Consider the following 13663-nt stretch of genomic DNA (forward strand, 5'->3'; position numbering starts at 1 on the left):
TATATATCAAAGGACGTGCTGTACAGGTCGTAAGGCAGTTATCACAAAAAAGAAAAAGGACGCCTGTGATTCATATCTCAGAAATAGAATTTCGATTTTTATTTATTATCTAACACTTAATGCCTCGCAGTAAGTGCAGTGAACTGTTTTGGTAAATGCATCTGAGAATTCTCGACAGTGCAAGTAGTTAATTTAACAATGTGTGTTTTTATTTATTATATGTGTCTTAAAAATCATTGAATCATTAGACAAAAAGATTAATAAGTTTTCATTAGTGTCAATTTTTTGGGGGGTCACTCTATTGTGCATGTTGTTTATTAGAAAATAAAATTGTCTTACTTCTCCAATGAAGTCGTTGTCCCCAATTTCATCGTAATCCCAACATATAATATGTAATGTCCGAGACTGCAGTTCTGTTCTTCTTAAACTAGGAAAAATAAATGTTTGATTCCATTTTGGACAAAGAGAATCTAAAACTGTTCTGGAACGTCTTTTCTCTCTATAAAAAATAAGTATACAATAAGATTATAGACTTTTAAATTTAAACTTATTTTATACTGTAAGATATTTTTATAAACAGAGAAAGTTACTAAAAACTTTTTACAGTTTTTGGTTAACTTTTTATTGTATATATATAAATATATATATACGTATAAGAGAGTATAAGATACGTATAATAATATATTGAACAACTTATGAAAAGAACAAGCATTTATGAAATAATACATTAGTATTTTCCTATCGAGATTTTCAAATCAAAATAAACTAACTAAATTAGAATAAAATAAGTAAATATGACACTCTAATAAACATTTTAAACGTTTATAGCAGTTCTTTTAAGTTTTCCTTTCGAAGTAAACCATAATTCGGATTATTTTATTCATTTTCAGCTGATCTACATTTATACACCATAGACAAATTCATAATTAGACGTGACAGAGCACAAGGACTACAAATTTAACTGTCGGATATAAAAACCTAGTTTTAAATTATAAATGGTAAAACAAGGAAAAATCTTCACTCGTTTAATTAAATATTTTAAAAATAGTCATCTATAGGTTATAACGTTTATATTTATGTTAATAAACTTTATTTAAGAAGTCGGGGTTTCATCGAAAGAAGGTTGATTATTTAGGGTTTCGTAGCCGAAAAAAATATAAAACCATTGATCTAATATATTAGGTTTCAGAAGGTAAAACCGAAATGGTAACAGATTTTAAAAGAATGAAACATACCTTTTGTCTGGCAGTAGATATAATTTTAAATATGCGTTTCTTTTTCTAGAATGTGGTCCTTTTTGTAAGTTAGCGCTTAAGATCTCCACTACTAACTGTAAACGACGTACATCATACCACAGTTTCATCTCTATAGAGTTTGAAACATTTTCATTCTTCACCTTAAAAAAGAATTAATTATTGTAATATATTTAATACAGTATGTTTTATTGTATGGTTTTAGAAATATTTAAACTTTTTTACTGTTAAACTGTTTTACTATTAGAAATATTTAAAGTCCTTTGACTGAAGGAAAATAAAAAGGCTGCTTAAGCGCCTTAAAACTTGAATTTTAACCTTTGTGTACTGCCTTTCTAAAAAGAATTGATGGGATTATAAACCAAATAAATATTTTTATTATTTAAAGAATTATTAATCTTTAAATGAAAAATTGCCATATTGATGAAATCTTCCCACTTTGAAGAAAATTAATAAATTGTTTTAAATTTTTGCATCTGCCTAAGGAATGCAATGGTGGAGTGTCTTTTCAAGTAAAAGAAAATCACAGACGCTTTTAGTTTTCGAAAAACCGCACTGAGAACAAAATACTGTCAAGAAAAGTATTTGTACATAGTAAGGACATTTCTGATTAAAGAAAAGGGAAAAATATATGAATTTTGTAAATTTGTATCAAAACTTTCGGAATTTTTAAAATTTATTTGATATTTTTTTGCTAGCTGTGGTAATAGAAATTTCGGTTTTCAAAATCAAAGTATTTCTATCCACAAACTTTGTAAAAATAAATGCTGAAAAGTAAAATGCTTTTTATCTTTTTATTTATTCATGAAAATAAAGATTGTTGTCACTGAAATTATACTTACTGGCGCAACGGGAAAACGTGTGGATCTCTCAAGTGATGAAGGGTGTCATATAATGATTAGTAAATTTACCAAAGTTGCTACTTAATAGGTTATTTTTAAATTTACCAAATCTACTATCAAAGTGCCTGATATAAAAAAAAATGTATTGGTAATTTTAACAAATGTCTTTACCTGAGCGCTATGGTAAAATTTACCGTACTTCACGGTGTTCCTATAGAACCAGAAAATGATATCATAACTTAAAATTTAATAAAACATAAACTTTCTTTGTAGCTTAAACTTTAAACTTAAATTATACCATAGTCTAGTAGTTTTGACCATACTTTTTTCTCAGCACTTGACTTTTTACATTTCGCATCTTTTTTACAATCAGCAAGAGGATGCTGGATAGATATAGATGAAACATAGCCTAACATTTATTTATAAAGGTGTTCCGTAAAAATTACCGTCTAATGCGTATTTAAAAACTTTTATTAAATTAAATACACTTTAGATGTTGTAAATTAATATTTTAACCGGTAAAAAACAAAAATACCAACGAAATCTGACAAATCAAGAACAGGAAGACAGATGTAATTAAAATCAAAAGGAAATTTAATCGAAGGTTGAAACTTGAAGGTGTTTTTAACAATCGCCTTTCAACTCCTCACTGTTTCCTCCAGCAATCAAACTTGTCTTGCTGTTTTTTATTTTATTTCATAACCGTCGTTGAACACATCCGAGCCAAATTTGGGTTTACAAATACCAATGTTCAACTCCGTAGCCTTGTAATTTTAAACAATCCAGAAGACAAGGGAACTCGTGGATCAAGTATTGGGAGAAATTTGCCTTCGTGGTGAACTTTTTGATGGAATTAGCCCGCATTTACGTTACACGGAGAGGAAGATCACGAGAACCTCCCATGGTTAGTCTGACGACAATTTGGACTCTAACCCATGGTCCGTCTACTACTGAGGATATTTCCCGTCAGCACTGTGGTCGGTGCAAGCCGCTGCAGAATACGTATCGACCAGCCATTGCTGGGATTCGAACCCGGTTCACCTCATTGGAAAGCGAAAGCTCTATCCCCGAAGCCATCGCTGTTCAGTCTTGCTGTTTATAACATTCGCCTTCCTATAATGTGATTTGTCAGATTTCGATACAGTTTTTGCTTCCCTCTTCGCTTAAATATTAGTTTGGGACTCGCAATGCGCATGCTTTTTTGTTTCCGGTTTTTAAAGGATTTTAAAAAAGATATTTTAATAGCCGTCTTTATGGAACTTGGAACTATGGAATACTCGTCTTTATGGCCTGCATATTTATGACTGTTATGAACTTAGCTGCCACTATAGAATATCGGGCCATCTTTTTTTTCTTTTTATCCAGAATTAAAAACTGTTTTTAGATTAATAGCAAAAATTTTAAGATCTGTTGAGTAATAAACGATAATGTTTAAAATGTTACCAGTATCCTTCCACCAACGGAAGAAAGGTGAGGTCTTAGTGGAATACTTTCTGGAGATGTTGGGGACGTAATCAAGACACTTGGTCGCCTATCCTCTTGAAGGCTCATCTGCTTTCGAGGATCTAAAGATGCGAGCCATTCTAAGAAAGAGGAAAAAAAAGTTTTAAAACAAAAAATTTAACATTTACATAATTGAGATTTTTAAAAATTCGTGCACCCGCAGCACTCAAAATTTAAGAAATGTTTTAACGTTAAGAACTGTCTCACTTTCAAAGTAAGAAATATTTTTATTTATTTTAAATTTAAAATACAGAACTTTTACTAACAACAGCATAATACTACATTTTGCTTTGTTTAATATTGCAATGAACTTTTTTTTTTCATCAAATAAGTGACAAAAAATTATCAGAATTTCCAAAGATTTATATTTTTTGCCGTCTGAAAAATTAATAGCCAAATGCTTTGAGATATACTCTCAGAACTATTTATTCTCAGACTATTTTTATTGATTGTTTTTACGTAGTCTGTTGTTTGTAGTTAGATAAATAAGACACGGAAGCAAGAAAGGATACAGTTGTGTATAAATCTGTTAATATAAGTAATTTCTCAGAGGATTATTGCGAGACGAGAAAAGAGAAAAATATCAGACAAATTTATTAAAAAAAATTTGCATTAGAAATTTGATTCAAAACTATATTTAATCTTTGACAACAGTCACATTGTTTAACGGTTTTAATATTTTCAAAAAGGAGTTTGGAAAAGCCCCTAACGTAGTTCAAAACGAAAACATAAACATAAGAACTCAGCTTATAAAATTTTAAAAAAATATTAAAAATCTATTTTGCTTTTAAACTTGTTAACGCTTAAAAATCTACGACTTTTTGCTACTTTTTAAAAACTTTCAATGTAGATAATTTTGCAAATTTCAGACTCTTGAAGGTGTTGCAAAGTTGTGTTACATGTAGTGCATAGCAATTTGAAACTACAATTACATTTTCTATGAAATCCTATTTTTCAACCTCGTTCCATTGATATCCCAGAAGCTAGACATCTAATTCGTATTATGAGTTTATCAAACCTTAGAGATAATCATATTTTCAAAAATATAGCTCAAGAATCGTATATTTGTGCTTGTATTTCTAAGCTTTACAAGATTTTTTTTTAAAAAATAGAGAAGATAAACTTTTGATGCTGTGAAAAAATAAAACATCAAGACATTAAAAATTTTCATGCCACATTGTAAAGAGTTTCATTCCATATAATCTCATAGAAAGAAAATCTGATTTATGCAATCTATAGATTCGAAAAAAATCAAAAGCAATGGAAGTAAAAAATAAAGTTTAAAAAGTCCGAATTTCCTCAGTCCGATTGAATGCGAATTCATAAGCATTTCAGCTATTTTCCATGGACATACTATATTTTAATATTTCTCATTGTATAGCAAATGGATAAATAAATAAAGAAAGAAAGAAAATAAAATTCTTTTATTTTTCTTTCGCTGCACGAAAGCTCAAAAAAAGTCAAGTATATATGGTAATAACATTTGCATGGTTAATACATTATTTTTTACACTCAGTTAGTACGCAAAAAATGCAGAAAAAAGTTCTTAACTTAAATGTAATTTTTTTTGTGGTAATTTTTAACTTTTTGCGGTTGCTTTAAGTTTATATATAATTGCCATACTGGTTTAAGTTAAAATTTTGATGGATGATGAAAAAAATATTTAAATAAGAAGTAATATTAATATTTAGGTATTTAATAATTTTAAGAAGGAAAAATACTATTACTTTACTCAATAGTTCTTCGAACGATATATACATATTTAAAGTCTATTAACATATGTTTACTGTATTTTTTAGCACCTGTAAAATCAGTATGGTCTTTTGCTGGGGTTTTTGAGAACAGACCCGTGACTTGAATGCCAAAAAACCTTGATGCCTGAGAGAAGAGATACGAATGGTAAAAGTAAATATACATAATGCAATGCATTAACAGCGATTTTTTTTTGGTTTCATTTATATAGGAAAACACAAGAAAACAGCAGTTTGATGATAATAATAAAAAATTTAGAGAAGGTCTCCTCACTTAGAACATCCGTCAACGTATCTCACTTAGAACATCCGTGAACGTATACATCTTCCGTGTCATCCGTGAACGCGTTATCCAATAATATGAATCCAACAACAGTTCAAATAATAACTTCTGCTTTCGAAAGTCTATAGAATGTCAAGTAGAAATAATTTTTTGGAGATTTATCGACGTATTATTCTGGTAATAGTCATCTTTGGCAATCCATATTTGATCTTATTTTAGGCCCAAGCTAATATTTCATTTAATAATTTTCACAAGTAAAGAGTGTCTCTAAATTCAGGCAAGATATTAGCTTTGTACCATTTGTGCTATAAAATGTTGCCAATGAATAAAAAAAACAGCTCATAGTTCAGGGTAATAACAATAGAGAACAGCTCTGAAAATTAACTTAAATTACTGTTGAGTAGTATTTTGATACAAATTAAGTCATTTCTTAGTCTAGAAATTTCCTGCTTTGTTGGTCAGAGTTAGATGTTCAGATCATAGGGTTTTATGCTGTTGGATATTCTTTTTCGGTACGTTTTGTGAAGTCTAAGGTTTAGACAACAAATATTTATGATGAACTTTTTGAACGATGAAATTGAGTACAGTATGAAAGCAATTCAATCACATTTACACAGAACGTTCACTAAAATTGTTTTTAAAAGTGCGTGCACGTGACCATGAATGCCCATTCTTACAATCTGATCAGCTGTTCCATACATAATTCTACCCCTGTGAACTTTTTGAATTAATTAAAAAATTTAGCTGAAAACCATATGCACTTTCTAGCAAAATTACTTCACGCGTGAATTTAGGGTCACACTGTATAAACTGATATTCTTGAGAATTTTATAAGAAAATTGCACTTTTGTTAAAGCAAGATGGATTAAAAAAATATACAATCAGATTTACATTTATTTGGAATTGTAAACAAAAGAATAAATTAATAAATAATAAACTATTATAATAAACTAATATTAAAAATAAATAATAAACTAATACAAAACTTACCTCTATCGGCCATAGAGGATGAAGCACCTATGTGTGTGTGGCGCCTTAATGACTGGTCCCTATCTATTCTTAGATCTCTGGAAGGAAATAAGAAAAACAATTATTAATAAACACGCTTTCAATAAACCAATTAACAATGATTGCAGGACAATTCTCGCACCAGATGACTAATTAGATCAATGAAAAATGCTTCAGACTTCCTTACTCATGTAAGTTTACTAAAATAGGTAGGAAAACAAAAGACTACGAAAGAACCAAAAATGCTCAAAAGTCTAAGCTTAAAAACATATTACAGTTAGCTGTATGCACGAAACATTTTTTTTTCAGTCAAGACATTAAATAAGACAGCTTTTACAAAGAAGAGATGTTTTGTAAACAGCTTCGTGCTGTTTTAAAAGCGGATGTACCTAAATTCACAAAATGCCACATAACAATATTCTTCATAGCGTTTTCGCCAAGTTAAAAGAAAAAGTCATAGTTAAATTGCCTAGCACTTGAAGCAAAGCAATAATTCAAATTATATTAACTACTTACCGTGAAGAATTACCTGGGCTTTAGAACGAACACATTATTTAAATATTTTTAAAGGTTATTAATTTTTTTTTTAATTTCTGATTTGTTGAATCCGGTGGCCCAGTCCGTAAATGTGTCACTCACCCCACTGGTAGAAGAGGTGGGTGTGGCGAGTTCGATACTGACAGCCGTCAAAACAACCGGTGTGTTTACGCAGCATGGTGCACGTTAAATCTGTCGCGCTTGAGAGGCTAGGCTGTGGTGAGGAAGTTTGGGGAAAGGGGTACCAGCTCAGGAGCTGTCCACGACGCATGACACGTGGTAAAAACTATATGGCATAGAGCCCTGAAAAGCGGGTTAAGGACTTGGCTATTGTTGGGTGATGTGTATGTACAGCGTTGAAGTTCGTTTTAAAATAGTTAAAAATTAGATCACAAATTAGTTTTTTTCTTTTTTAGAAAACTAAGCTTTTTTTCCTAATAACAAATATCAATTTGCTTTGTTATAAATAACAACTGTCGGCTAAATTATGAATTTCAGATAAATTTAAAATTCATTTGATGACAAAAGTTTAATATTTTTTTTACGTACTGAAAGAGAAAACTCAGGGCGGCTGGGTGTGCTGCGGTGGAGGGAAAATTGAATAATTGAAAGCTGAAAGCTTTTTTTAATATAGTAAAAGTCTTCTTCTTCTTCTCTTTGGCACGACAGCCCAGGATGGGCCTTGACCTTCTCAACAAGCCTATGCCAAGACATTCTTCATGGTGAAAGTTATTGATAAAAAAAATTTTTTTTAAAACTTAGTTTCAAATGTAAGCGTTTTATACACAAATAATTCTATTTGCTTGAAGAAATAAAATTTCATATAATTTCTATTAGAATTAGCAGGAATAAAATAATCTCTAAACGTCGATGTTTTTTTTAAAAAAAATCTTGATATAATGTTATTCCTGCATTACGTAATATTTACCATGAGTTAAAAAAATTAAAATTTTCATTACCTCATTGGACGATTAACTATAAGTTCTATTTGAGGTTCTTGGCGAGATTCTGCAATAATTTCAAATACTTCTTCATAAGATTTATTCTGCAAATTTCGTCCATTCCACTCTAAGACTTCATCACCTTTATAGAAATAAAAAATACATTTTCAGATAAAATATTTCGGTTAGTTTCATTTTATTATCTTAATTGTGCCACAAAATTTTTAAAGCCTTTTCAATTGTAAGTAATATTTTGACAATGTAAAAATATTAAATATTAGTATTAAAAGAGTGGGCTGGGATAGCCTGGTTGGTAGGACGCTGGACTCACATTCGTGAGAACGGGAGTTCGAATCCATTCGGCCGAAGACTGGCCATGCAGTAAATGGTAACTGATGCACGTTAAATCTGTCGGGTCACAAAGTCCTCCACTTCCCCATGAAAAAAATTCATCTCAGTGGGTACTGAATTGGAGATTGATCATTTTCTGGTTCAGGTCAAAATTACGAACTGTGGATGAATGAATGCATGCATGAATTGATCCAGGCCATAAACGGGTGTGACGTATAGCTGTGGCAGAAGTCGAATTCTTAGGCACAGAAGGCGCCACTGGAAAAAAGAACAATAGCACTCCCTCTACTTTTATGCTGACGACACCAACAACATTAAAAGGGTAAATGAGTCAATGGCAGCTCTGATGTAATCAGCTAATTACGATATTATATTGTGATAGTAGATAAAATGATGCTGACCTGGTGGGAAAAAAACATAGTATATATGTATGACATTAAGTAACCGATGTTTAGCCATTTCAATTTTTTCCAGTTCCCTTTTTTAAATTTTCCTACACTTTGATATGTTTGGGATGCCTGGCCTCGTTTTCTTTAATCAACATATGATCATGCGTTACGTTTCTTGGGTTGAGAAAATATTCTGATGGATTTCCAGTGGGAATAGTCATTAAATTTTCAATTCTTATCATTTCTTAATAACAGTCATGGCAAAATACGCAACGGTCAAAGTAATAAATTAAGGTTGTTATTAATAATAACTGAGAAATATGAATATTATTCATAGTAACCGGTCCTTATTAATATTTACCAATGAAGTTTGGTAAATATTAATTATTTGCTGTTTAATGTGGTAAATTATCAATATATTAATTTTCAACTAACGTAATTGGGTATTATTACTAATCCTTGGTTATTGTTAAAAATAACCGAAAAATCTCCCTTGCATCTAGTTCCTGACCTAGCAACGTTTAAGTATACCAGTGTGTAATTTTTTTTATCTAAAAAGAGCATCACCGTAGAAAATACCGGGTAACGACTTTTAACTTTAATAAAACATCTGTGAAGTAAATAATAGTGTATTGATAAGTGTATACCAGGCAATGGTATTTAAACTTGAAGTAATTATTTATTTTAACCAGTTTATTCAACGCAGACTCACAAATTAACCAGTTTAACTGGCACATTTGGTTATTGTGAACGACTATCGTTTATTACCTAATAAGAACCGGTTAATCAGGTTAATCAAAAAAATGGGATTAAATAATTAGTTCGTTTGATAAAAAAATTTAATTTAAATTGAAGAAACTTTATTTGCTAAATATATTTCATATGGGATAAAATAGAAATATTTTGAGCACTCAAACATGGAATCAAATTTTTAGAAACAAGCAAATGATGAAAACAGAACAGTTTAAAGAGTAAGAAAAAAGCATAGTTGTCAATTAGGAAATGGAAGGGAACATTGTGGGGAAACAACGCAAGAAGAAATCGCGGTGACCGAGAAACCTAAAATACATTTTGATTCAATAACACCAAATATTATAATGGCTATAAAAAATAATACATATTATATACCTATTTTGATGCGTCCTAGAGTGTCAGCAATACTTCCAGGAACAACTTTTTCTACAATAGCACCCATTTGACCAGACTCAAGTATTTTCCCTCCAACTATCCTAAGGCCAAGCATAGCTGCTCCTGAAGAAGTATCCATATTCTCCTTACATGGTTTTTTAAGGATCATATGTCCTATAAGTCTATAACCATCTTTAGAATATCGCCAAGACACTGGGTGCTGAAAATAAAAAATGAATAAATTTATTCTTTCAAAAATGAATAGAAAACTTCCTTTAATAAAACACACGAAGTTCTGATCCTTAAATTTTCATATGATACACGGTTAGAAATTTCTCGAAAAAAGGGTTTAACAATTTATTTCATTAGCATTTTAATACATTCAAACAAAACAGTCATAGAACAATAAATAACATGGTAATCAAGCTGTTAACTGTGAGAAACAAAACGATCAAACAACCATAAATAAGATGGTAATTAAGATAATGACTGTGATAAAATCCTTTATTAATTGCTTTCCCCTAATACTGTTAAACAACCAGAATTTTACATCATCAACAATAGCCACCTATTGAAGCCCCTTAGTTCTTTGCATATTGCATATTGCTTGCATATTGTAGCTGAGAGGATCGAGAGTTTGAGTCGTAACATTGACACCACAATATTTCCTCCTTTCTCTTCAAGACAAGAAGAATTGCCAGTGTTCTGCACTCTCCATTGCCCATTACCTATCGAAAAACCCAGTTCCAATATCCAGTAAAAAATTTTTTACGGATTTGAAACTATGCTAGTTGTAAATGGTTAAAAAACCGCATAGTTTGTATTTATGGTTTTATAACCATACTAGTTGCAAACAGTTTCAAATACGTAAAGGTAGAAAATGTTCTTTACCATAAACTTTACGGTTAATCGGACAGATTGCTGCTGGTTATTTTGCAATAATTTTAGAATGAAAATTCTCACAGTGGGTCTTATAAAGTTATAGTTAGAAGTTTGATGAATGGTTCCATTTTTAAATATTCCTCTATAAGCTTTATTAGGTTTAGTGACAGTTGTGACAAACACCCGTTAAACATTGAGCTCCTAGGAAAAATTGGACAGAAATTATCTTGCTACTCACTATTTTCCCATAGAACAACAACAGAAAACCGGGTTTTTAATATAAGAGGAAAAAAACGATTTCCATGTTTGGAAAAATCTGAGTTTAATACTCAGAGGGTTAAGCTCAGATAAAAGACTGAATTGAAACATGGACAAATATTTAAAGTATTAAGTAAACCTATTAAAGGTTCTTTTTTTAAAAAAAGAAAAACGTCAATTTGGAGTAATTATTTTAGATTAAAATCATTAAGTACGAAAAAGACTATTCTCAAGTCTTGCATTTTTGTACAAGACTGAACATGATGAAGTAACTTTTCAATCGTAAAAGAAAACAAAAAAATATAAGATTATAAAAAATAAAGTAAAAATAAAAAACTATCGTTTTATACTATAACTTATAGGTTTGTTTTTAATATTTTTGCATGATTTTCATTTGAATATAACAAGAGTTAGGCAAGATTTGATCAAATATTTATGGTTAAAATGAAGAACTATTACAAACTTTGCAATTATGAAAACAGTTTATTACTGGATAGCAAATGTTATTTCAAATCATAAAAGTGTCTTCGAAAAGTAACCCAATGGTTTCTCAATCACCATGTGAAAATCATTCACATATTTTGCTTTCTTTTTTGTTTGAAATTCATTAATTTTACGTTTGGAGGATGATTCTTAAAACTATGATTTAAGTTATACTACCACCAATTAGTTTCAATAAACCGATATCTTTTTATGTTTTGCAAAATAATAACTGCCGCAAAATTAAAAGCTTCAAACATCGAAACTTATTTCTTTACATAACGCAGCAGAAACAACAGAATTTTGTCTTAAATCATTCTAAAATCCCCTTTAAAAGTGATCAAAACCCCCACACACTTGCGCATTTTATTGGTTATTTTGAACAAAGTTGAGGGTTAATGTTATTCCAGTTTCATTTAATCATCTTCGACTTGTAATGCTTTTATCACTAATAAAGTAGATCTAAATTAATTATTTAAGATTATAAAGTGATACGGGGAGAGAGTGGATCAAATTTCTTATTTTTTGCTCAAAATTCGCCTGTGTTTGAAGTTTCTTAAACTGTTAAGAATGTGAAAAAATATTATTGCTTATGAAACATCATACTCAACGATATTTGTTTTATGTTTTACAGTGTAATTCTTGAAAGAAAGATATATTTCAGATGCAAACTTTTTAAAACATGTCGAATAAAACAATATTTTTAGAAGATTAAGTTTAAATATTTAATGTTAATAATTCCAAAATGGTTTGTTTATTGGGAAACATTTGAGTTTACAAAACGATAAAATATTGGATCGCTTAGTCCATATCAATACTGCAGCAAGTGCATTTAAGTGCATTTATATTTTAAAAATATTTATATTTTAAATTAATTTTAAATGCTTGATTTTAAACAGAAATTTAATACTTGCAAAAATTTTGTGCATTAAAATATTAACATCATTCCGAATTTTAGAAGTATGTTTTTGCTATTGGGATATATTTTTAGTTAAACTGAAATCTTTAAATATAAAAAGAAGACATAATTGTATTAAATTTGATTTATAAGAGCGTTTGAAATTAATAATAAAAATGAATTGTATGTTTTCTTCTTGAAAAGCAAAATGGAAAAAAAATATTATATCTAAAACCAAAACGATGAAATCTATTCTTTATTTAGTAATAATAAAAATAAATCCTTATCTACCAGCATGCGTTATTTTAAGGTTTTGCTTTCGCGTACCCGTATCAAAATATCATTAAATAAATTAACGCATTGTATCTGATAGCTTCCTTGTTTCAAATCATTATTTATGTTCATTTAACAAACACAATAAAATTTATGAAGGTACTAATAATCTGCAAAAGATCTAGCTTCTCATGTTCGAAGGCCATCCATCGTAATAAATAAAAAAGCGCAGATGATACTTATTAAATCAAGATTTATTAATTTAAGATTCTAGAAAATTGAAGATTGCAACAAATTGAAAAAAGTCCGAAGAGATTTTTCGGGACAAATCCTACAACTTAGCACTCATGATTGGATCAAAACTTAATGTTTTTTTAGAAAAAAAAGTGCTGGAATCCTAATATATGAGATGTTTTCTACTGAAATAACCCCATTTCAGTGTGCACTAGAGCTGGAACTAATGATAACGAAACATACAGTGGCGTGCACAAGTCTCCAGCCACTGTATCGTTATTTTAAATTGATTACAATAAAAAAAGAAAAGTATTTGTCTTTTAATACAGAGCAGTTTTTAACGCATCTCTTAAAAGATTTGTGTATCTTTCTATGCATAAGCAGTCTAAAGCTGAATGAAGTTATTAATCTGTACTGGCAGGAGACTTTTGTACGCCATTGTATATATTGAGAAAGACAAATACAAATAATACCAGGTCGGGTCAAAAGAGAGTTATACCCTGTAAATATGTATTTGTATATAACTTTCTTAATATTTCTGTTTTGTTCTCATTAGTTGGCTCTCTGTTAAGTTGTTGAAGTTTCAGAGGGATGCACCTTAATCAACTTTGCAAAGTGACACGCTACTATATATATATACTTCCAGGAACAA

The 13663-nt window shown here is 29.9% G+C and overlaps 1 protein-coding gene across 3 annotated transcripts in view; it reads right to left on the bottom strand.

Annotated features, from left to right (window-relative positions):
* LOC107440328 (Rab3 interacting molecule) overlaps positions 1-13663 on the bottom strand; it is a 154380-nt gene that overhangs the window by 25574 nt on the left and 115143 nt on the right. For all 3 annotated transcript variants that reach the window (XM_021145414.3, XM_071187356.1, XM_021145415.3), the window contains 6 exons: positions 9987-10206; positions 8137-8260; positions 6623-6699; positions 3539-3678; positions 1236-1396; positions 340-499 (listed from right to left, as the gene is read on the bottom strand). In XM_021145414.3, the coding sequence (XP_021001073.1) occupies positions 340-499; positions 1236-1396; positions 3539-3678; positions 6623-6699; positions 8137-8260; positions 9987-10206 (882 nt within the window). The remainder of the gene's footprint in view (positions 1-339; positions 500-1235; positions 1397-3538; positions 3679-6622; positions 6700-8136; positions 8261-9986; positions 10207-13663) is intronic.

Source organism: Parasteatoda tepidariorum, chromosome X1, assembly GCF_043381705.1.
Source record: "Parasteatoda tepidariorum isolate YZ-2023 chromosome X1, CAS_Ptep_4.0, whole genome shotgun sequence".
Taxonomy (NCBI): Eukaryota; Metazoa; Arthropoda; class Arachnida; order Araneae; family Theridiidae; genus Parasteatoda; species Parasteatoda tepidariorum.